General features: G+C 38.5%; 2 protein-coding genes across 4 annotated transcripts; one reads left to right on the top strand and one right to left on the bottom strand.

Moving 5' to 3' along the window:
* Positions 1 to 1,526: 1,526 nt before the first annotated feature.
* LOC146488238 (anoctamin-8-like) lies at positions 1,527 to 14,796 on the bottom strand. Of its 3 annotated transcripts, none has more exons than XM_085122458.1 (14): positions 14,011 to 14,796; positions 10,564 to 10,611; positions 9,528 to 9,754; positions 8,747 to 8,975; positions 8,106 to 8,222; positions 6,836 to 7,125; positions 5,929 to 6,208; positions 5,673 to 5,728; positions 5,441 to 5,515; positions 4,782 to 5,033; positions 4,175 to 4,366; positions 3,689 to 3,820; positions 2,929 to 3,039; positions 1,527 to 1,604 (listed from the first exon to the last, which is right to left on the bottom strand). In XM_085122458.1, the coding sequence occupies exons 1-14, from the start codon at positions 14,072 to 14,074 to the stop codon at positions 1,542 to 1,544; spliced, it is 2,136 nt and encodes a 711-aa protein (XP_084978584.1). In that variant the 5' UTR covers positions 14,075 to 14,796; the 3' UTR covers positions 1,527 to 1,541. The 3 variants fall into 3 exon arrangements, with proteins under 3 accessions (XP_084978584.1, XP_084978600.1, XP_084978592.1); XM_085122474.1 differs by having other exon boundaries at positions 14,003 to 14,793; XM_085122466.1 differs by lacking the exon at positions 14,011 to 14,796 and adding an exon at positions 11,495 to 12,037.
* A 434-nt stretch (positions 14,797 to 15,230) lies between these two features.
* LOC146488237 (lysosomal acid glucosylceramidase-like) lies at positions 15,231 to 21,702 on the top strand. The gene is made up of 6 exons (XM_085122482.1): positions 15,231 to 15,702; positions 16,156 to 16,624; positions 17,178 to 17,435; positions 18,199 to 18,322; positions 19,507 to 19,641; positions 20,785 to 21,702. Exons 1-6 carry the CDS (start codon positions 15,333 to 15,335, stop codon positions 21,025 to 21,027), a joined length of 1,599 nt encoding a protein of 532 aa, XP_084978608.1. The 5' UTR covers positions 15,231 to 15,332; the 3' UTR covers positions 21,028 to 21,702.
* Positions 21,703 to 23,019: the final 1,317 nt, after the last annotated feature.

Genomic DNA, 23,019 nt, shown 5'->3' with positions numbered 1-23,019 from the left:
AATTCCTCACGTCGAAGTGTTTTATTCATTAGTCTGTCAGAGAAGAAAAAGAAAAAGATACTTTTAAGCTTTCTTTATGTCATGGTGATTATTGTTAACATTGGGTTAACAATTTACCGATTTTATGTGTTTAAAGTTTTAGCTGTAGTGTTTAGTTCTATGTTTTTGAGGTTACTGTTCATGTTAGTTTACCCGATCATCTAAATTTCGTCTTGTTTAGTTATGTGCATTTAACTAACGGCATTGTCCAAGTCTAAATTAAAATTTTATTTAATTATCTTTAATTTGTTACAAAATGTGGTTAGTTGGTTAAAAAGAAGGCCATGTTAGAAGTTTACTTTTATGAACTTTTTTCCATACTGCTTACTTAAGACGGTTAAGTTCAGCTTTTACAATATTAAATATTTTAACATTTGTTAAAAGGTTTAGTATAATTCATTTTCAGGGGGTTACTGTTAATGTTAGACAAATGTTGTTAAACTCGAATTAAGTTTAGCTTTTACAATATTAGATATTTTAACATTTGTTAAAAATTTTAGTTAAATTCATTTCCGGGGGTTACTGTTAATGTAAGATTAATGTTCTTAAAATCGAATTAAGTTTAGCTTTTACAATATTAAACATTTTAACATTTGTTAAAAGTTTAGTTAAATTCATTTTGGTGGGTTAATGTCAGTTTACACGTTCATCGAAATCTCCATTTTGAATGATTCCATTTGTTTTTCACATATTTTCCAACATTTAACAAATGCCCTCGTCCAAGTCCTTACTAAAGACTTTATAACAATTTAACACTGTTAGTGTTTTCGTTTGTGAGATGATGACTATTACTTATGATTATTAAGTGTTAAGTTGTTAGCATGATGGTGTGTTATAGTTCGAAAGTTAGTTTTCGCCTAAATATGTTGTACATCTGAGAGTTATTAAATGTTTAGTAAGTTACGTGTAGTAAGGCATAATTAGTAATTAATTAGTAATAATCCCTTTATTTATATTTTCAGTCGATACGTTTATGTCCAGTCATTCCAATTAATTTGAAAAACTAACTACTTACAAGAAATACCAAAAGAAAATTGTGTGCCGCGCATATCGATTGCCATTCTTAAATAATAAGTGTCCCATTCATCGTGCTAGCGGTTAACGAATTCAAATAATTTTTATAGGAAAGGTGCCCCCATTCTGTTGTGAGTATTCCCTTAAATTCTCCTTTATCTACTGTTAATTTTTTGTGGTCGATGTTTGTCATACAAGATTGTCAACTGTTTTGTCGATTTGCTTTGACAGTTAGTATTGTCTTATTCAAGTTGTTATAACGTAGCACAATTAACGTGCCACATTTTTCGATAGTACAAGTCCGTGTTCGACTTTCATGTCTGTTTAGTCGTCAAAGCAAAGAAAAAAAAAAAAAGCTAGATCCTAAAATTAACTTTCTCGACCCTGAAAGATCGACTACAGTTTCTTTGGAAACGAATAACTTATCCCTTTAAGTGTACAATGCATTTGTAGTTAAACCGCTCTGGCGTACACATCGTCCATCCTTGCTAAACGGGAGTATGAGCTTTGCCTTGTGAGTCTTTTGGACTCTTTAGAGTACTTGGCGCACCCTAGAGCACAACATCAAGCAGTGTTAGAATAAATTAAATGTGTTTTACTTTCGGACGCGCAGGGCTGGAGATAACATCAAAATGGATGATAGTGAATATGGTGGTTGATTTTGAAGTCTATAATAATCATTATTAAAAACTGGGTCATTGTATAATGCAATTCCAGAAATTTGATTGGCGAAGCAGCCATGATATATGAGCCATTATACCATGCCCAAGAAGTAGCGACCATTAAATTGTCTTGGTTGTTCTATGATCTTGCAAAGTTTATAATAATCTTTATTAAAAACTGGATCATTGTATATAATGCAATTCCAGAAATTTGATTGGCTTAGCAGCCGTGATATATGAGCCATTATACCATGCCCAAGAAATAGCGAACATTAAATTGTCTTTTGGTTGTTCTGTGATCTTGCAAAGTTTATAATAATCGTTATTAAAAACAGGATCATTGTATAATGCAATTCCAGAAATTTGATTGGCTAAGCAGCCGTGATATATGAGCCATTATACCATGCCCAAGAAATAGCGACCATTAATATAAATTGTCTTTTGGTTGTTCTGTGATCTTGCAAAGTTTATAATATTCGTTATTGAAAACAGGATCATTGTATAATGCAATTCCAGAAATTTGATTGGCTAAGCAGCCGTGCGACCATTATATTGTCTTTTGGTTGTTCTGTGATCTTGCAAAGTTTATAATAATCGTTATTAAAAATAGGATCATTGTATAATGCAATTCCAGAAATTTGATTGGCTAAGCGCCATGGTATATGAGCCATTATACCATGCCCAAGAAATAGCGACCATTAATTTTTTTATTGATGTTCTGTGATCTTGCAAAGCAATACAAAGATATAGCAATATTTATTTATAGTGTTCTTAATAAAACAAGTATTCCACTCGCGCTTGTTGGATATAAGATGATTATAGCCAACGAGGAGTGTAGCGCTGAGTTGGCTATAATCATCTCAAATCCAACAATCGCGAGTGGAATAATTGTTAAATGTAACCCAAGGATATGCGTATTGATACTTGTATACTTCATTGTATGAATATTTATTGTTGCCTGCCCGTGGGACCTCAGATATTAATTTGTTTCACGAAAAAACTTAGCGAAACTACCGGAAATGAGGAAGTGATTTGAGTCGTGTTACTCGTTCCTCCTGCAACTCTTACTTTTCTCCTGGATAGTTCTTAATATCGTTTGTATACCTTTTTGAAACTAAGAAAATAATTCGGTTTCAACTGGTAACAGGACAGTGCATTAAGAGTATCAAGAGTCGCTTGTAACAGTCGAGTGCGATGCAAGTCGATCATGTACCTTTAGAGCTTCTCGTCGCTGAAATTCCATCTTAGCTATTTCATTTTCCACCCATTCTGGAATGTCAGGAATGGCGTAAGCCACTGCAAACTTGATTCCAAGAACAAGATGCTGGAAAGGAAAGCGAATCCATATTGAGAAGTTAGAAGTACGATCGCGGTAACTAGGGTGTACCAGGAGACCATCGGAACGGCCAACTTGCGTATATTCGTGAGACGGCGTTTCCGATGATATCCTTATTTCTTCTGAGCTACTACTTTGCGAGTAAAAAGTTTTTTAAAAAAATCCTGCCAGAACCTTTCGATGAAAATTGCTCGTATGCTGCGCATTAACAAATCCGATTACGCAATCGTTTGTCATTTGTTATTCGAAATCATCAAAAACTCAATTTCTGGAAACGGTGTTTGGGTAATGGGCTCCTGAGTGCATCTAAACAAAAAGAAAACGAATTCGTTTTAATTTAAAAAAACGCGTCACCAAGAGAAAACGAATTTCGTTTTAAGTTAAAAGAAAAAACGTTTACAAGAGCATAAACTCTTCTGACTTGTTGTGGGTAATGTTGAAATTATGAGAATAAACTTTGTTCTATTATATTATTTATTTATTTATTTATTTATTTATTTATTTATTCATTTTCGTGTAAACCCCAGAATATCGTCATCTTGAGATCTTGAGAGTCGATTCTTCAGGACGTGCTCTCTTACTTTTGTTTTCTTAATCTATTTTATGGTTGTGGCAAGTGCAAATTAGAAAGTCTAACCTCCAGGACGACTATGAGAATGATTCTGTCCGTGACTGACATGTTGGGGAACATCCGCTGAACCGAGCCACCCATGCCAAGTAAAGCCAGATTCACCATCACTGCAACCACGCCCATGACCTCCATTGCATCCTAAGAGGAAAAAAAAATACAGTGCAACGCGATTACATTTTTTGACTGTTCTTGAAGTGGTAATCAGGAGCTTTTCCCTTTTCAGTGAGAAATAATTGAGAGAAGCTAACAAATATCTATAACTGTAGTTACGGTCAGTTTAAATGCGCCTGTTCCGTGGAATGGGAGTTAAATCAAGGGTATTACCTGAAATGCGATGCAGTATTAATCGGTTGCATAAGTAATACGCCGTCAAACGTGTTTTGTGGATTTAACGTCCTCAATTTTGATGCATGGTTGCCAAGAACAACCACAACTAACGCAAAGGCTAATGCTGAACTAGGAAGTGTAATTTGTTTTCTGCATTGTACGTACCTGCCATGTTCCAATGTTTTCAACTCTTTCTCCAAATGGCCTTCGTAGGTTGGTGCACAGCTTAAAGGCATCGCTTCTGATCTCGATGACGTTGTTTAGCAGAGCGCACAAGGCCGCTAGAGGGAAGGCAGAGGAGAACAGCACCACATAACCGAACTGTATGAACATTTCCAAGTAATCCTCAAATGTGTCCTGTGGATAACAAGTGATATTCAAGTTACATTTACACATCGCCATCATTATGGTCGCCATTTTCACTATCATCATCATTCTTATCATCATCATCATCATCATCGTCATCATCATCGGTGTCATCAATACCATAACGAGTGTTATCACCGTCAATCAAATGCAATGACGTAGGCAACTACAACACCCTCTCCTTCCTCGTCAATCAAATGCAATAACGTAGGCAACTACAACATCCTCTCCTTCCTCGTCAATCAAATGCAATAACGTAGGCAACTACAACATCCTCTTCTTCCTCGTCAATCAAATGCAATAACGTAGGCAACTACAACATCCTCTTCTTCCGCGATTTGTTATGGCTGCCAGGCGTTTGGTCCTGGCTTTCTACCAGAATGTCATCGTTGCTCTTAAATTATACCTCATATTCAGCCATGGTGCTCTCTATCTCAGCCTGGTTCATGAGTGGTGTGTCCAGTTCCTTGGGTTTATCCGATTTCTCGTTTCCGCCTGAGGCTGCCTTGTCCTTCCCTTCCTTCTCGTCCAGCTCCTTCTTCGCTTTGGCCTCCTGTTTCTTCAGCTTCCATTCCGTTACCTTTTGTTTGACGAATGGAACTAAAGCTTCTTTGACGTTTCCCACGACTTGCTTGGTGATGAGAAGTGCTGCAAGTTGCTGTGAATTATCAGCAAAAGTGATTAATTATTTCCAGCGGAAATTTAAACTAATGACGCATGAAATAGGCATGGACTGGAGGGCTTGGCCTTTGCCCTTATTTGTGACCATTATCAGCAATTATCATGCGCTTGCTATTCAAGGTAGTTCCAATCTTTACGTCTTTGAAGAAAATTTTTAAGTGTAACCATTCATGAAAGCTATTGAGCAGTACTTTCCTGAGGTTCTGTTTGACATGCTATTTGGTCAAGATATACGTAAGATCCTAAAGTATGTGCTGTCAATTGGATGTCGTTAGATAACACAAATGTTGAGAAATATATTATGTCTTCTCTTTCTCAAAGGAAGCAAATAATTGGTGCACTACGATGAAAATCTGGCAAAAGAAAAATCGAGTATGTACTCACGGTTTTAAGCCTGTCCATGTCCCGGATGTAGAAGGCGATGTAAAACAGTGCCAAGAAGGCGTTGAAGAATTGGAACTGCGAGTAAATGATGAAATAATAATCAGTAAATCACGAGAAAAATATTCACAGGTGAATGCTGAATACCATGAACATTTTAATCTTTTAAGGAGTCCAGTGTGTACTCCTTGGCAACGTTGTTAATATACTTATTTCAGAAAGAGAAAAATCTTACCGAGACAAGCTTGATGATCAAGTGATTTTCGTATGTCTCTTGGAGCCGATAGTTTTCTGTGAACAGAAAATCAGGACAAACCAAAATATCACTACTCAGGATGGCACGGGGAAGAACTTACTTGTAAAGACAACGTTTTAACGTTGAAAGAGTTCACGGAGGATTGCAGACAGATGAACCTGCTTGCGAGGACAACTTTTTAACAATGAAAGGGAAACGGTGGGAGAGGTTTTCCTAGCTTCTTCTTTCTACTTACCTTTGTCATTCAAATGATAGGCGACCTTCTTGTAATTGTCGTCCAACATACCGATACACACGGCCAAGGCGACTTTTGGCGCAAACTTGAGTGGCTTTGGTGGGTTCTCCATACTGTCCACCCAACGTTGAAACTCAAAACATAGCAACATGGTGAGACACACCACGCCCAGCGACGTCAAGATGATTGGCAACGACACACAGTAGCGAAAGATGTTTCTTTTCCAGGAAGGGTAGTGTGCTTCTATTCTTCCAGTTATTTCACTTGGTTGATAATCACCCTAATTGCAATGATGGAATTTCAGTCAGATAACTATTCATAAGGGACATTTGAGCTCACTTTGCTTTAGTTTATCGACAAAACAGACTTATCTGAGAAACGTTCAACAACGAAGACTTTGTGGGTGAATGTTTTGCTATTGTTTTAAGAACACTCTGGAGGGTTCATTCGGCGCCGAAACCAATCAACTGAACTAAAGCCTACTCCAGGAAGATCAATTACAGAAGTATCTGTATTGAAATCAAGCAACTCCGCTTAGTATAGAAAGAGCGTCACCGCTGACGAACTTAGCAATCGAGAACTTCAGTTCGATCAGAAAATTCTGTTCAGGATAAACTTACTGATTTGGTTGATGCGAGAAGAATGAATTCCTATGAGAGAAGTCTCAATTCTAAATGCGAGTGCCTACTTTTTCAGTCATTCTCTTCATGATAGGGAAATTTTCAAGTAGATCTAACTAAAACAGGTGTTCCATTTTCCATCCAGCAAACATCTTCGGACTTTCAGTTTTTGCCAGATAGTGACAACCTTGGATGGGAAATATATTCTTCGGCTTATTACTATGGTAAAGCGAACGACAATGAAGGCTGATACAATTGTGTCACAAAGTGCAATACCGATAACGCACCCTAAACAGCGGTCTTGGTTCCTTCAAGGCATCAGATGGCATATCCATTGTACCCCATTTGTATGCAAGCTCAGCACTTTTTCGTTTCCATGCCTCCAGGAACAGAGTAGCCCACACAATGTTGAAGATGTTGAAGAAGAGGATGCACCAATCACGTGTTACCTCGCCTCTGTTGGACAGGAAGAAGGTGATGATACCCAGGACAGCAGGAGCCACCAGCCATTTGGTGTACATACCCAGCCAGGCGAAATACATGGCAATTTTAACACCGAAGTATTGGCAAATTTCGTCTTTGGATGAAAACGAAATCACGATTTAAAAACTTGCAATATTGATATATACCTCTTTAGCACAAGCCTTACGCAGCGTGGCCGTGTGGCTAAAGTCACTGACCTGTAATTCGGATTTCCTAGGATGATAATTTATCCCTGATAATACTCCTGGTACGAAAGTCTCCTGATTCTAACTTTGGCTGTGCTGTTTTAATAGCGAAGCGAAAAGCTTCCTAGGTTTTCCCCCATGAGGTGTGAGCGCGGGCTCATGTCCAGAACAGCGGCTGGTAATCGAGCAGAAAAGCTCGGTCCACCAGTGAAAATAAAAACTTTGTTAATGTGTCGTAGCTTCTAGCCTACTAGAATGTACGCTAATTGGGGACACCTAAATACTTTACATTATAAAATATACATACAATCGATCAATACCACTATACAATGTATTAAAAGACACCCACTGACTACTTCACATTATAAAGTTAGGACTTTTAAAAGGCTTCAATTCGTAGGATGCCCCAATAGGCACACTGAGTGCCAACACTTCGACAATTCGTTACTATAGATAGCCTTGTTTACCGAAACATAATCTGTTTAACTTTTTTCTTATTGAATTATTAATTAGGGATACAATACAATACAATACAATATTTATTTTGCCATATACAACATTTACAGATGGAAAAAAAATAAAGAAAACTGATGTAAGAAAATAAATGGCGAGAAAACCTGAAAGAAACCACGAGGCTTATGACAAGTCAGGTTTCGTCACTTAACTCACTTAGAGATTCCCATCTATTTGGAGAAATTCGTTTTGCACGTTGAACTAAAAAACTAACAGTAGCATTTTACTACCGAAGTTTAAATCCGTGGGCTGTGTGAAATGAGAATAAGTTGCGAGAATAATTCTGCTTGAAGTATACGAATATGCTTGTTTCCAATTTAAGACAAGTGGCCATGGTGAAACCAAACAGGGATTTTCACTTGTCACTGAGACTCACCTAGTGGCTGTTTCTTGAAGAACGCTGAAACCCAGGTCTTTCTCAGTTTTGCAAGGTCATCGTGGTTATGAAGGGGGAACATCTTTTCGACCACGCCTTCCGATAACAGCTTTGGGACTAAAAAACGAAGTTTTTGTTTTTGTTAACGAGGGCTGGGCACAATGGCTGACACTCAAAGTTATTGCGCTCCATATAATGAATGTTTAACGTTTTACATAAAGGACGACTCATGCAGCATGGATAGAAATTAAATGGACTAAATGTGTAATTGACAATGCAGCAATAAAAGGTCCGGATAAACCCTTAGTATTTTTCAATATATAACGTGCAAATTCAACCGCGCGAGAGGTTGTAAAACCAAAACGTGGAGGATATTTACACAAGAATTAAAAAGCGCACCTCCAAGCAAAACCCTCAATATAAAGCTAAGCCACCAAAATAACGTTATCTTGGAAAATACACCACATATCGACTTATCGCTTTACAATAATATCTCCATGCCGAGATGCCAGCAGTTTTTTCGAAATATAAGCATACAGACCCAAGTGGTAGTTTTGCACTCTCCGCATTTGTTGAGTGAAGATAAGGTAATTTTGTTTATTTTGTATTTTCATGATATGGCACCTGGTGTGTTTACTTACCAATCTGCTGTCCCTCCACAAATTTGATCTTGCCCAGCTCATCTCCTTGGACTGCTCTAAGATCGTTGACCATCTCCAGAATCATACTCTGCCTTTCACCTGATGTGAAGAAAGTCGTAGGATCATCGCTGCCCTCGTAACTCATTCGCTCATCGTACTTAAACTCTGTTATTCCACCAGTACAGAGTTTCTTTTTCAGACCCAAGTTTTCAGCTTGTTGCAAGAAAATCTGAAATGAAAGGATTCGGCTTACTGAAGCAATGGGATCGGCTTGGCTATGTCCATTATTTCTCTGATTAGGTTCAGTGAATAACTAAAGTGCAATTCAGCGCAATTTAGCTTCTTTTGCCCATTCAGTTACAACGGGACAATGTAAAGAAACTAAACAACAATCTCCATTGAAGGATTAATGTAAATTAAAGAAAACCTGAGTTTAAAAATTCGGCAAGAAGTTTGGACAATCCAAATGGCTTTAACGCTAATCGAGTGGATGGCCCAAACTTATGTCTATAAACAAGGTTCGAATTCAGAAAATAATTGAAAAACAAATAAAAGTCAAAGGAATTTACCGAGAATTTAATAATTCCCTCCTAAGAGCGCCACCAAAGAGCTGTACGTCAAAAACTATTAAAAATAATTTTGTAAATTATTTGTAATTAAACGGTAGTATAAGAAAGCGCTGCTCACAGTCTAGGACCTCACCCACACATTGACTATAAAGTCATAGTTTTGAGTCTGGGTTTGAAACGGTTACGAAAATTCAAATGAAATTAAAAATCACCTCAAAGGATGAAGTGAGATAGAAGCCGTACACTGGCGAATGCGCCATTTGTCGAACGTGGACGTCAATATCCGGGACACGAGCCCTGAGTCTCGACAGCAGCCACATCACGGTATAGTCTTCAGTGTCTTTGGGAAATGTGATCAGAACATCACATGTTTTGGATGGAGTGGAATGTTCCCATAGTTTTGATGACAAGACAAACTTTCCAGCTTTTTGGAAACTCCCTGTGGAGAGTAAAAGGAGATAAATGACTTTACAGTGTGTTCTAGCTGACGCTGGTGCTAAAGTATCCCTGCTTTGTAACGGAATGTGTCTTATCGCTATTCTTGTCGCTGACTCGCTGAGCAAAGCTTTCCGTACATTGTTTTGGCAAGCCTTCGTGGACGGCATGTTGGACGGAAGCTCCCAACGAAACTTGATCTTCGCTGTTCAAGCGTAAGAAACGCGTTGTAGCAGTGTGTCGCAGTGTGTGAATGCAAGAGCTGGTATTAGCCACCTGTATGCCTGCGTGCACACGTGTGACGACGATATTAGTCAGTTGAAGGCATCGATTATTGAAAGCAAATTTCCGCCCTTCCTGAGAGCTCCTTTAACTACTTTATTTACAGTTGTAAATAATTAATGTTTTAATTTGTTTTCTTATCAGGAGATAAACTAGAAAGGGAAAACCTCATTTATCCCCTTTTCACTTGGATTTGTGAATAAACGGCTATTATTATTATTATTATTATTATTATTATTATTATTATTATTATTATTATTATTATTATTATTATTATTTTCATTATTCTTACTACTACTCCAGGATATGACCAAGATATGGCATTGTGGCCATATGCGTCTATTCAAGGATTGAAGCAGGTGTAACGGTTAAGCTTGACATGCTATAACACAGTTTTAGTTACTTTCTCAAAAAACCTAATCGTCTTGCCAGTACATTTTGATACTTAAGAGGAGGAAACCCAGCAAGCTGTCCATAGGCATGATTTTCTCCAATATATTGAAACCTTTTTCTATTCGGATTAGTCATTACCCTCTTCGCCTTTATCGCCAGTGAATACATCTTTAGCGGCTGTCTTCGCTGCAAATAAAAAAAGACAATATTTACCGACGTGAACAGTTTTTCCCTTAGTTATAAAAATAATACCAACCATGTCTCCAAGATTGACCGGGACATGGCATTGATATGGGAATGTCTTTGGGTGCCAAAAAAAAAGTGATCGTGCAGTGCTTTGTTGGTAATAAATCATTTAGACAATTTTGGAATGATAAGATAAAACTACTTATCAAAACCCAGCCAATTTCACTGGCCACACCCTGGACAGTTACCAACTTTATTTCCAGCGCAAAAATAAAATCTTTTCAATTTGGATTTAGATATTTGAGTTTTTTTTTCAGTAACGCTTAACTAATAAAGAAAAAGATCGTTCAAGAACTTGTGACTTTAAGCTAGCCTTTACTGACAAGTTAATATGCCATTATATTTTTTTTCAGAGTTTTGCATAATTAAAATCCTTATTTTTCAGGGGACGCTTTGCAGAATCATGTTATTAAAAATGGAGTGTCCTAAACGGCGGTTACGCAGAACTGTTTCGTTTAGAATTTTGCAAGACAATAACAGTGTAATAACCTTTCGTTGTTTTTATTTTTCTTTGCGTTATGATGGCGAAATGTATTTAAAGGAAAAATTATTTAACGTCCTCCTTGAATTCTTCTTGTTTTTCAAGAATGTATCTGTGCAGAGAAAAAAATAACGCTCAGCAGAGCAAAATGTAGCTAGCAATCGAATTCCTTTTTAATTTTATCTCGGAGAAAATTGCATTCGATATTTCCATCTCTAACCCGGAAACTTTGTAACGGCTTTCAAGCCTTGCAAAAACTGAGCACCCCTCAGGCTGGTTTTCCTTTTTATATATTCTACTTTATAAACGTGATATTTTGCCGAGCCATTAAACTAACGTTACCTTCCTTCCCGCTCGTCCTGCGATCTGGAATAGGCATTATCGCGAGTTTTAGATCCGAAACGCTGGCGCGCTTCTTCCAAGCCTCGCAATTTTTTCCGCGAAAACTAAATTGGACAACAAGCTCCTAGCTTACCTGCTTTATTTACATCTACAAAAAGACGCGCTTGAGCACGCAGCCTGATTGGCTAGCCGCCTGTCTGTTATTGGCTGATATTTTTCCTGTAGCAGGTTTCTAAGCCATACTTGCGGGTGGCTGTTTGTAATGGGAAGTCTGTACTGTCGAGTTCGTCTGATAACATAATTTATATCAGCATGCGGGAAATCCCAATTTGCCAGCTTTCAGAAATCATGGCATTTACTCAGTGTTGAGAAAATTAGCAGTTGCCACTTTCAGTAATTGTTTAAATTTGCAGTTTCATTGTTTAACTTTCTTCTACATTTGAAAGGTATTTACGAAAGAGAATTCTTGGTGTTTAAGTAGTAATACATGTGTATTTTAATGAGAATTTTCTTCCTATTAGAAAATGGATGATATTTAATTTGTTGCTACAACAGTATGGAACGTCTAGCCCTAATTGTTATGTTCCTATTTCTATCCTATAAGCTAGACTGAACAGCTGGACATATTTATTAAATTGTCAAGTACTGATAAAAATGTCGCAATTTACATTTTCAATGTTAAAAGTGATAAGACAAACTGAATAACATAACAGTTTACATTACACGTTTTGTTTATATAATGATACAAACGGTTTTGGTTTTTTCAACGACAGAATAAGTCATGTGGTGTAGTCATCATCATCATCATCATCATCATCATCATCATCATCATCATCAAATATTATTATTATTATCATTATCAGTGAAAAGTTAAATATTTCAGGGGACCAAAGGCGGAAGTAGCTTTGAAGTCACACGTTCCGGAAGCAAACGATCTTCCTTCGGTCTGTTGTAAAATGTAATGTAACCTACGCCTCAAGGAGTCACGTGACAGAAGCTCCCCAATTTCGTATCCAGAGTCCTCAGGCCCTTTGGTCAGCGGTTAGTAGCCTGAAAAGACTCTGGGTACTGGAAGTTTTGCACGACAGGATTTTTTTGGTAAAACAATCCAACTGAAAGGCAGAGCCGTTACGGGGCAGCCAATCAAAACATTACATTTTTACGATTTTGCCAGAATTTTCCCTGGAGACCAACCCCTGTTAAGTTTTTAGCGTGGGATTCTCAATTGCTTCGTAGATCTTCCTTCCCTGGGTATTTTTGTCCCGTACCGGCTCTGGATTAGGTATATTTTCACCTATACTCTTAATAACAAAGCTCAATACCGCTTTTCTTAAAGGAATTATCGTTATGATTATCATTGTTAAAGGCTTGCATCGTCATTGCTATTATCATTGATCACTTTTTACCATTATCATCGTCACTATATTTTCCTCTTGTTGTTGTTGTTATCACCGCTCTGTTTGATTATCATTAGCATTGTTACTGAAAATATGTCAGTCCGGGCATTGTAATAGTTATTATTTATTGTCCACTACAATTCCTATTGATATTGCAACTTACTTTTCACTAACTTAACTTTTTCCTGCTACTAACGGTGGGCATCCAAATTAAAAGATATTGTTAAGATACCACGTCCCGTACGATCCTTTACTTTTCCTTCCCTTCTTAGAGTATTTTTGGGACTAAATAATGTGTATTTGTCCTGCAAAAATACAAATCACTTGGCATAAAGTGACAATTTTTATAAAGCTAGATGGAGTCAAAATATACATAAGTTTACAATATGGTTCTAAGGTTTGAGTCCGTGGCAATGATTCTATACTGAATTCAATGAGATCGATCTGAGTTACTGAGCAATAATAATTCGCTGTAAAGTTGTACTATGAATTATTTTCAAACTTGTTCCGCGTTCAATTAAACGATATTATGTAACATCAAACGGCGTTTGCGTCAAAACTTTGTCCAACTGTTATTATCCCTAAGGCAACATTCATTAAATTTTATCATAGGAACCATGATGATTCAGGTCACGCAGAAGTGGCCAACTGGAGCACCTTGACAGAAACATTGTAAAAATCGGAAAAATGTTATCGATGTCCTGTACGAATGATACTAATTTCCATTCAGTTCTGAGTTTTCGGTTTTCCAGCAACGTCTCTCCAAGCGACATGTGAAGACCAAATATTGTCTAAAGAAATCTACCCGGTAGGGGTGCATTATTTTATTTGAAAAGCAAAACTGTCAGTGAACGTAATTTAGTAATCTATATGTAAATTTATGGCCATTGAGGAAATAGTTATCTCGAGGGATTAATATGCACACACTTTAAAAATCATCAGAATTTGCAACATTAATCGCGCAGCTTTTCTGCAAGTCATTTCCACAGTTGCCTTAATCTTTAAAGGGTTTCAAAACGGTCGCTGACTAAGATTTTTTGAAGAATCAGATAGTTTGTACAAAACAAACGACATAGTGTACGTTGAACAGATCTCACACAGTATTGCTCACTCACTTACCCCACTTCCACGCGTTGTGAGGCTTAGTTTTGGCGAAATTCCATGCTGTCTTTACGCCTTTCATTTACGAGAATCTGTCCCCTTCGATTAAATAGAAGCTCTCTCCTGATACGTCGATCATTGTCGAATAGAAAACACCCTCTTCGCTTGCTCATTGCTGTCGCGATAAAATTGGGCCTTGGATAGGTTTGAAATTATTCTCAAATTCACTTCGCGATCATTGGTCTCTAAGGCAACACTAGCCATGATAAAATATTTTTCGAGAAATTATCATTTTCTGCAGTCTCAAATGATTCGGTCTCCTTCTCGAAACTGATCCCGACTATTTTGTAAGTTGTAATCGCTTAAGAATCCATTAACGACCGATTGCAGTGTTTCAGAGCTAATTTTATTCACGTCACGGAGTGCGACAAATGACAAGTATTTCCATTGTTGTGAAATTATTATTGTTTACGATGTCAAAATAACACGGGGATCGGATAAATGTTGATTTTAATGTCACAACTCATCTACCACAAGCCTGAGAGATGTAGCTACCCACTGGGGATAACAAAGCAGTTGCAATATTAATATCACGGGAAGCTGGTCCTCGTCTCAAAGCAGTTTTGTCAAGCACTGAAGGTACGATCCCCTACAGGCAGGCCTGGGGTACCCCTTCCTAGATTTTTATTTTTGTTTTGTTTGTTTGTATTTAAACCTTGCATTGCATTTTGGTAACTTTTGACCACAATTCAGGCTGTAGTCGCTAGTACTGGTAAAACAAGAACAGTAAAAAAAAGCTATACTCACAATAACCAACAGTTAGCCTGGAAATATACAAATTCACCATGACAACCTCGGAGCCGTGTAGATGGCCGGACCGAGTGACTGGTTATGAACCATGGGCTTTCTCGGGACAGCTCGGAGTAACTCTAAGTGAATAGAGTTATTGTTTTTACTCTTCCAGCTTCATTCTTCCCTCCTTTCTTTTCTCCCTTCCTTCCCGCTTCCAGTCCGAATGAATCCGTTGTCCACAACTCAGCAGTTACAGCACCCTCGAGGGTCCCCGAAAGATTTTTCGGGATCCGAGACTTGCTTTTTTGAAGGCCAAGATTCGGTATACTCGAGGAAAAGGGGGAGCGAGATTCGAGATTGACAAAAATGTACAGAAACCAAGACTACTGCTTGTTTTTTCGGGGGTAGGGCCGGAGGGGTTCTCTCTCACTGACCCCCACCCATCCACCCCCACCACAACCACACGCCCTCCACCCCACCCCGCGTGGTACGCGATGCCTCTTCGGACGGGAAACTAGCGCCTGCTTGATATTGCAGCCATCGCAGCCATGATGGCAGTGAAAGCTGCGATCTTCGTTATCTTCTTCTTGTTTTCCAACCTCTTGGCGACCGCAGTGCAGTTTTCTCCACCTAAGTATTCTGCCTGTCACAGTAAGGACTTCGGTTACGGTGGAACAGTGTGCGTCTGTTCAGACGAACTAGAGTGCGACTCGTTTAGCGAGGGTATTCCCTTGTCCAAACAAGAGTATGCTGTTTACACGAGTTCAAAATCGGGTGATCGCTTTAGTTTAAGGACTGGAAAGATAAAAAAGGCTTTGGGTGGAAATAAATCGCCTGCTGTAGAAGACGAAATCACTTTCACCGTGAATCAGGGTGAGGTTTTCCAAACAATACTTGGAATCGGGGGTGCATTTACAGGTAAATATTTTCTGTGCGTGTTTTTAAGGAGATTTTAAATGTTGGTTACTACTTGGAATTCAAGGGTTATCTTGGAGAACTAGCGAGTGTCCATTCAGCCAGGTTTGGAACGAACTTTCCATCTTCTAGACAGGTTGCCTTCCCATAACTACTAGTCTTATCTGCTCAGTAGGGTAAGGGTAGGGTGGGGTGGGAGCTCCGTCCCCCCCCCCCCCCTTAATTTTTTAGGCCAAACCGAGGCCTGTAGGGCTGAGGCACCAAATGAAGATATTTTGTTTCCTGAAGATGAAGAGAGATAAGCAAAGTGTTCAAGAGTGGACCTCCACTTACATGAAGCCGACTGGATCCACAACTGAAGCTGCTATTAATAGTAATAACATTATTTTATAGTTTAATACTATCCACATCTAATGTGCTGGCTCTAATTTCAAAAATATCTTTTTAATATTTCAGATGCGGCTGGATTGAACATTCTAAACATTACCACCACCTTGCAAAACAAACTCATTTCTTCGTATTTTTCTCAAGATGGCATTGAGTACTCCATTGGACGCATCCCTATGGCCAGCTGTGATTTCTCCACCTATCCTTACTCTTATGATGATCATGAAGGAGATTTTCAAATGCAGAACTTTAGCTTGACTAAAGAGGATTTAAATCTCAAAATTCCTCTCATGTTGTCTGCTATGAGAATGAGCAAGCGAGACATTAAATTCTTTGGAAGTCCCTGGGCAGCGCCTGCATGGATGAAGACTAATGGAAAGATGCAAGGCGCTGGTGAGTTAAAGGGGGTAGCTGGGGACAAGTACCATAAAGCTTGGGCATTGTATTTTGTAAAGTTTCTCAGAGCTTATGAGAAGAATGGAGTTAAGATCTGGGGGCTAACAGTGGAAAATGAACCATCAACTGGGTTTATAGCAGGGTGAGTAGATATGCACCTTTATTTTATGTAACTTTTCTTAACCCTTTTATCCCCAATTATGGTGGCAAGTACAGTGCTCGAAATTAAAATTATTTCCAAGTTGTCCCGATACATAAATGCTATGCAACCTGAGCCAAGACTCAGGTTGCTCTGATACCTGCTAGGTTGTCCTTAACTCTCAAAAGGAGATTTTCCAAGGGGGTTCACTTCTGGTAGGTGCTGGTGGATGATGGGCGAGGGTTTGGAAAATGTCTGCAAATGTGGCATTTTGAGCTGTTGACAAAAGCTAGCACATATTATGAACGATTGGTGGCCAGTGGAATGCTTTCTACTTGCCGAGGAGCATTACTATTCCCCCTGCATGACTAGTTCATAGCAATTGGCCACCCCTGCATTATTTTTTGTGAAGTTTCCCAAATGATTTGCTCGCATGCAATTTACTTCTGGCCATAGAATGGCAATGTAGAGTAGAAGTTCTCTTACTAACCATCTAAACAGCACCTTAATGAGGTTGAAAAACTGCTTTGTGAAGCGTCAACAATAATTTCTGCAGGTATGCTTTCCAATGTATGGGTTTCACAGCAGAGACAGAAAGAGACTTTGTAAACAAAGACTTGGGCCCAACTTTGGCTCAGTTTGGATATTCTGATGTTAAACTGATGATGCTAGATGATGCCCGTATCTTTGTACAGCCATGGGCTGATACAATGCTTGGTGATCCTCAGACAGCTAAATATGTTTCAGGAATTGCTTTACACTGGTACAACGAGGCACTGGCATCCCCTGATGTGCTAACAGCTACGCATATGAAGTAAGTAGGGACGGTTGATTTAGAAATCTTGATGGAGTGGGCACTTATTATAAAAAAAAGTAGAAGGCTTGAGCCTCAACTGGAACCCTCAAATGAATGCAAAAAGGTTTCTTTTTGGGTAGGTAAAACCTGAGCTCCAAGAGAGTGTGAGAATCAAGTCTTAATGCGTAGTGGCCAAGATCCATGACAGACTGCAAGCAGTCACGCTTTTTCCTGAGATCACGCAAGCAAAGTAACGGCAAAATTATACAAATTAGAAAAGTGAACAAGGAGCTACATCCATTGCACACTACAGAACTTGGGAGAAGAAAGAGACTTCTCGTATTCTACCATCATGAGTGAATATGAATAGGCTAGACCAAACATTGGAGGCTACATGTTATTTTTTCCAACTCTTCATGAAAAGTGATGTCTGTGGTTGTTGAATAGCTCTTTTAAATAAAAGTAGGTTAGTATGGGATGGTGAAGAAGACAAGGCCTATGGTTCAACAACACTGCCCATCAACACAGTCAGCTGAATGGTGTTGAGATTTGCACGTACAGTAACTATCGCTAGTGTGACCTTACCTAACATGTATTGAAGTGTGCTAGTCTTGCCAGTCTTACCAGCTAGACATTTCGAATCATATCATGGATGTAGGTGTAAAAGCTTATACAAATGACCTTTTACACTGTTTAAGAGTATTTCAGAGCATTATAATTTATTATTATTTTGTAGCATGCTTTATTCAGGGCTTGCTTTTGAACCTGTATTTCACTCTAGATTCCCCGATCACTTTATGCTGAACACTGAAGCCTGTACTGGATGGACAGGCCCACCTTCTGAGAGAGGAGTTCATCTTGGAGAATGGTCAAGAGGAAGCAATTACAGTCACAGCATCATTGAGGTACTGACTAAATACAGCAACTTGCTCAATCTTTTGGACGTTCTGATGATTACAATGCAGTTAGTGTACTTTGTACATCTTGGTTAAAATCTATCTTACATATGTACTAATAGAAATTAGCATACCTCAGTGACCGACTATCGCATAACGCGCAATCTGATTGGCTACACAGGTGCCGTCTATGGATCGATAGACGGCAGTTTGTCAGAGCGCGAGCGATTTAGCATGCATCATTGCACAAATATATCAAAATTAATGAAATCAAAAGATTTTTTTGCTTGATAGATCATTCACTGAGGTATGCTAAAACAATTACAGTGGAACCTCTCCTTACGGACACGTCTATAATACGGACACCTCTCTATTACGGACAGTTCACTTGGTCCCTGAGAGACCGAAATCCATATAAAGCCTACCTCTCTAAAACGGACACCTCTATAATACGGACACTTATCCCTGTCCCCTTGGGGTCCGTAATAAAGAGGTTCGACTGTACATGGCTCGCTCTGGGTTTCTATTGCCTTTGATAGTTGGCTCGGGGCAACTATCAGCGGATAGAAACCTCGAGCTCGCCGTCTAATTGTTAAATAGTGAAAATCAATTTTATTTTTACACTAAGAGATATTAACAATCAATTTTAAATCCTTTTGTCAGATTAGGAAACTCTACCCTACCCCATCCCACCCATCCCTCAATAATCTAATCTGTCTACTACGTATCCAATGGACATAAATCACCACAGAGGGGGAAGGGGGATTTGGACTTACCTTAGACCACAAGCAGTCCCATTTTTCTTTGGAATAGTAAATTGCCTCTAATGATAAATAAATGAATAAAGCCAGGACAGCCTGTCTTGTGGGTTAAGTGTTGTGGACTCACATCTCCTTGCTCAAGTCTCGCTTTACTATTTCTAAGAAAAACAAGGCACTTGAGCTATAGTTTTTGGCCCAAGATGGAGAATTAGAGAAAATTAATGATAGTTTGTGAATATTTAGAAAGGTCACCTTTCCCTCATCTACCCTTCCCCAGACTCACCCCCATAAGCAAATGCCCTCTTGTGCCTTTTCATGGTAATGATTTATGCAGAAAAATGCTTATATTTTAGATTTTGACTGTGTCATTGCATTTATTTCTAGCCTTTTTGCCTTTCTGTATACCTAGTTTCTCAAAATTTATCATTGCAGAATTTGTCACACTGGTCTACTGGTTGGGTGGACTGGAATCTAGCGTTGAACACGGAGGGAGGGCCAAACTGGGTGAAGAACTTTGTAGATTCACCAATTATTGTCGACGCTGAGAATGGAGTATTTTACAAACAGGTGCCTACTAGTTAACAATTGATCCCAAATACTTCTTTGTTTTTATATAGTGGTGCAAATGTTGTAGGTTAAAACGAATCCCAGGTTAAAATGATTTCAACCTAGGTCAATTTGTATTTTCCCTTGTTTCAGATGTAAATTACCCAGCCTTAACAAAGGAAAATACAAATCAACCTAGGTTGAAATCATTTTAACCTGGGATTCATTTTAACCTACAACATAACTACATGAAACAGATTCGGTTTTAAGTTAAAATAATGGCAGTATGTGAACCTGTGCTTATGGTTACCTTTTGATTACGAAATGTTCACCCCCCCCCCCCCCCCCCTATCTCCCCCAGAGAGACTAAAATTCATTCGAACTCCACCCCATAACTCTACGGACATCTTAATTACGGGAAGATCTCTTGTTCACGCAAGATCATAAGTTACATAAACACTGACACCTCTATATTCAAGACGTAAGTGTTACTACGATGGTTTATTTTTGTACCGGAGAGACCAAAATGTTTACGAACTCTATCTCTTTTGTAGGGATTCATCTAATAATTATAAAAATTTGTAATATATGCTCATTCAACTTTTTATAATAAATAAAAATATTTTGTCTCCCGGTGTAGTCACTTAAGTTGTGGATCGCAACGTTTCGACTGCTTACTGCTGATCATGCTTTGAGGCCTGATGAAGAATAGCAGTAACGAAACGTCGCGATCTACGATTTAAGTGAATACATCGTGAAGCAAACGATTATTCTATTTATTGTAATATTCTATCACGGTGAGCAATAGTCCCTTTTGCGATACTCAACTCTTTGCAGGGAGCAGGGATAGCACAGTTGTGATGGCACTCAGCTCGCCTCCCACCAATGTGGCGCGAGTTCGATTCCCGGACTTGGCGTCATAAGTGGGTTGAGTTTGTTGTTGGTTCTCGTCCTTGCTCTGAGAGGTTTTTCTCTGGGTCCTCCGGTTTTTCCCTCTCCTCAAAAAACAACATTTTCAAATTCCAATTCGATTAGGAATCCGAGGGCCACAGGTTTGTCAGTCGTAACAGACTGTTTAAGTGCAACCCTCGTTAAACAAAGTTAAGTTGATTTACTGTAATTGTGGAAGTTTCACTGCTTATTTCGATTTATTTCGACTTGCAGCCCATGTTCTATCATCTGGGCCATTTCAGCAAGTTTGTTCCTCCAGGCTCGCAGAGAGTCGAAGTAACTTCCTCCCAAAACACTTCATTGGAGTACATTGGTTTTGTGACACCGGAGACAGACACTGTTATGGTGATTCTAAACACGGAAGCAAGGAATATTACGATCAATATCACCGATAAAGAAAGAGGAACAATTACTGGCACGATCCCCGCATATTCCATTCAAACTTATATTTGGTAAAAAGAAGTGAGGTGTCGGATTTCGTCCGTTTGAAAGAGTAGACATTGACGACTAACCGGTCGTCACCACCACCACCACCATCATCATCATCATCATCACCATCATCATCATCATCATCATCATCATCATCATCATCATCATCATCATCATCATCATCATCATCATCATCATCATCATCATCATCATCATCATCAACTTTGATTGAAGAGAAACACATAAGCGCCAATATCTCCGAGAGAAAATGGCAGCAAAATTAAAAATGATAATTTAAACTAAAATTCAAAGGAAAATGAATTACATAAATTAATAATACTAGTTTACCGGAAGCTGGAGTAAATCAGAACATCGAGATAAATCGATAGTATCCCGACGATATGTAGTAGTTTGCAATTCTTCTGTTAACATGTTCCACAAATTCGAAAAAAAATTCGAGAAAAATTAAAGGAACGATTTCCTTAGAATGTGGTTTTAAGTAACTCCAGATGTGATATTGGGCGGGTGTAGCATCTTGAAATGATTTATATCCCAGAGCTACGTGTAGTAAGTAAGTGATACCTTTACTGTGTAGACGCAATTACCGCCAAGGCAGTGGTCTAATTTCGCCCCCCTCCCCTCCCCCCATAAATAAATAAATAAATAAATAAATAAATAAATAAAATAAAATAAAATAAATTATGTCCATTATAAGTGGTTCTAGCTAAAATGTCCTAGAAATTTTAAACAAGTTCTTGATTAGCATTATTACTAAGGAATTTACTATTAACAGGTTTTTTAAAATAGGTTTCGTTGTGAATGGTCCTGGCCAGCATTGACACTAAGGGAATTTCAAAGAAGATTAGCACTGGCGTGAAATGAATGAAGACCTGATTTTGTGTGATACTTCAGTGGGCATCTCTAATGCGTCATCATACGCCACTCGTGCGTAAACTTGAGGGGAGTAAGTTTTCAAATAAATAGCATAATCAATAAGATATGACGGGCACTTTTCATTTACAATTTGGCGCTAACATATCAAGAACCTTTTTAGGGGTATCGAATGGCCTTTGCTCGATTTGCTCGCAAAATTAAACGAGTGCTCTCTTGCTCGTGTTCGCATATTTTGCGCAACTGCTCGCATGCTCGAAATTTCGTAAATCGTACTTTGTAGGTTTTTTGATACACAAATAAATTTATCTCTGTGGACGTGGTAGTGAACTTCAATAAATCTGGCTGTCAAGTTCAGTTGAAAACACACGACAATATGGTTAAGGCAATTATACATGCCATAACCAGGATCGCGATAAGCTGTAAAAGTGTTGCGTATTGTGGAGGTGTCACTCAGACTACCAGGCGCATTCTGGTAAGAATAGCGTCTAAGCTTTGCTGCTAGCGCAAAATTAACGAAGTGCTTGCTGCTCGCCAGTTGTATTTTCTAAAGTTCTCGCTACTTGCAAGATAAATTTGATCACTTCTCGTGCTCGCATGCTTGCGAAGGACCATTTGATCCGACCCCTGTTTTTATTTCTCGTGCTGGCCAGATTCCTTGTGTTTTTCAGGAGCAATTTGGTAAGTACTACTTACAAATATATTACCAAGAATAAGACGTAGCACTTGCTGCCGGATTAAGTAGCTCGCCAAGTGATCGTATTTTTAACGATATTAATTATTTTTAGTTGTTTAGTTTTTTTTAATGGTGGTAGCTGGTTGACGTTTTTATCCCGAGCAAGAAAGCTAAAGTCAAACAATAATTATGGCAATTTTTAAATTTTGTAACGCATTGAAGTTTTAATTACTTGTAAACATTATTGCGAATTTATTATTGTAATTTTATAATTTTAATTTGTAACTGAGTTTACATCAGCTCTGGGCTACCCTTTTACAGACTTTTTCAAATAAAGTTTGTTTTATACAAAGTATGTGTGTGCTATCTTGACATCGTATGTAGTGGACATACACTCACCGTTTTGTAATCGCGTCTTATTCACTGAATCTTTGCACAAATTCTCGCCAGTT

The sequence above is a fragment of the Pavona decussata genome, unplaced genomic scaffold (genome assembly GCF_977016875.1).
Source record: "Pavona decussata unplaced genomic scaffold, jaPavDecu1.1 SCAFFOLD_11, whole genome shotgun sequence".
Taxonomy (NCBI): Eukaryota; Metazoa; Cnidaria; class Anthozoa; order Scleractinia; family Agariciidae; genus Pavona; species Pavona decussata.
Note: the sequence above shows the minus strand (reverse complement) of the source record. Positions and strands in the feature narration are given on the sequence as shown.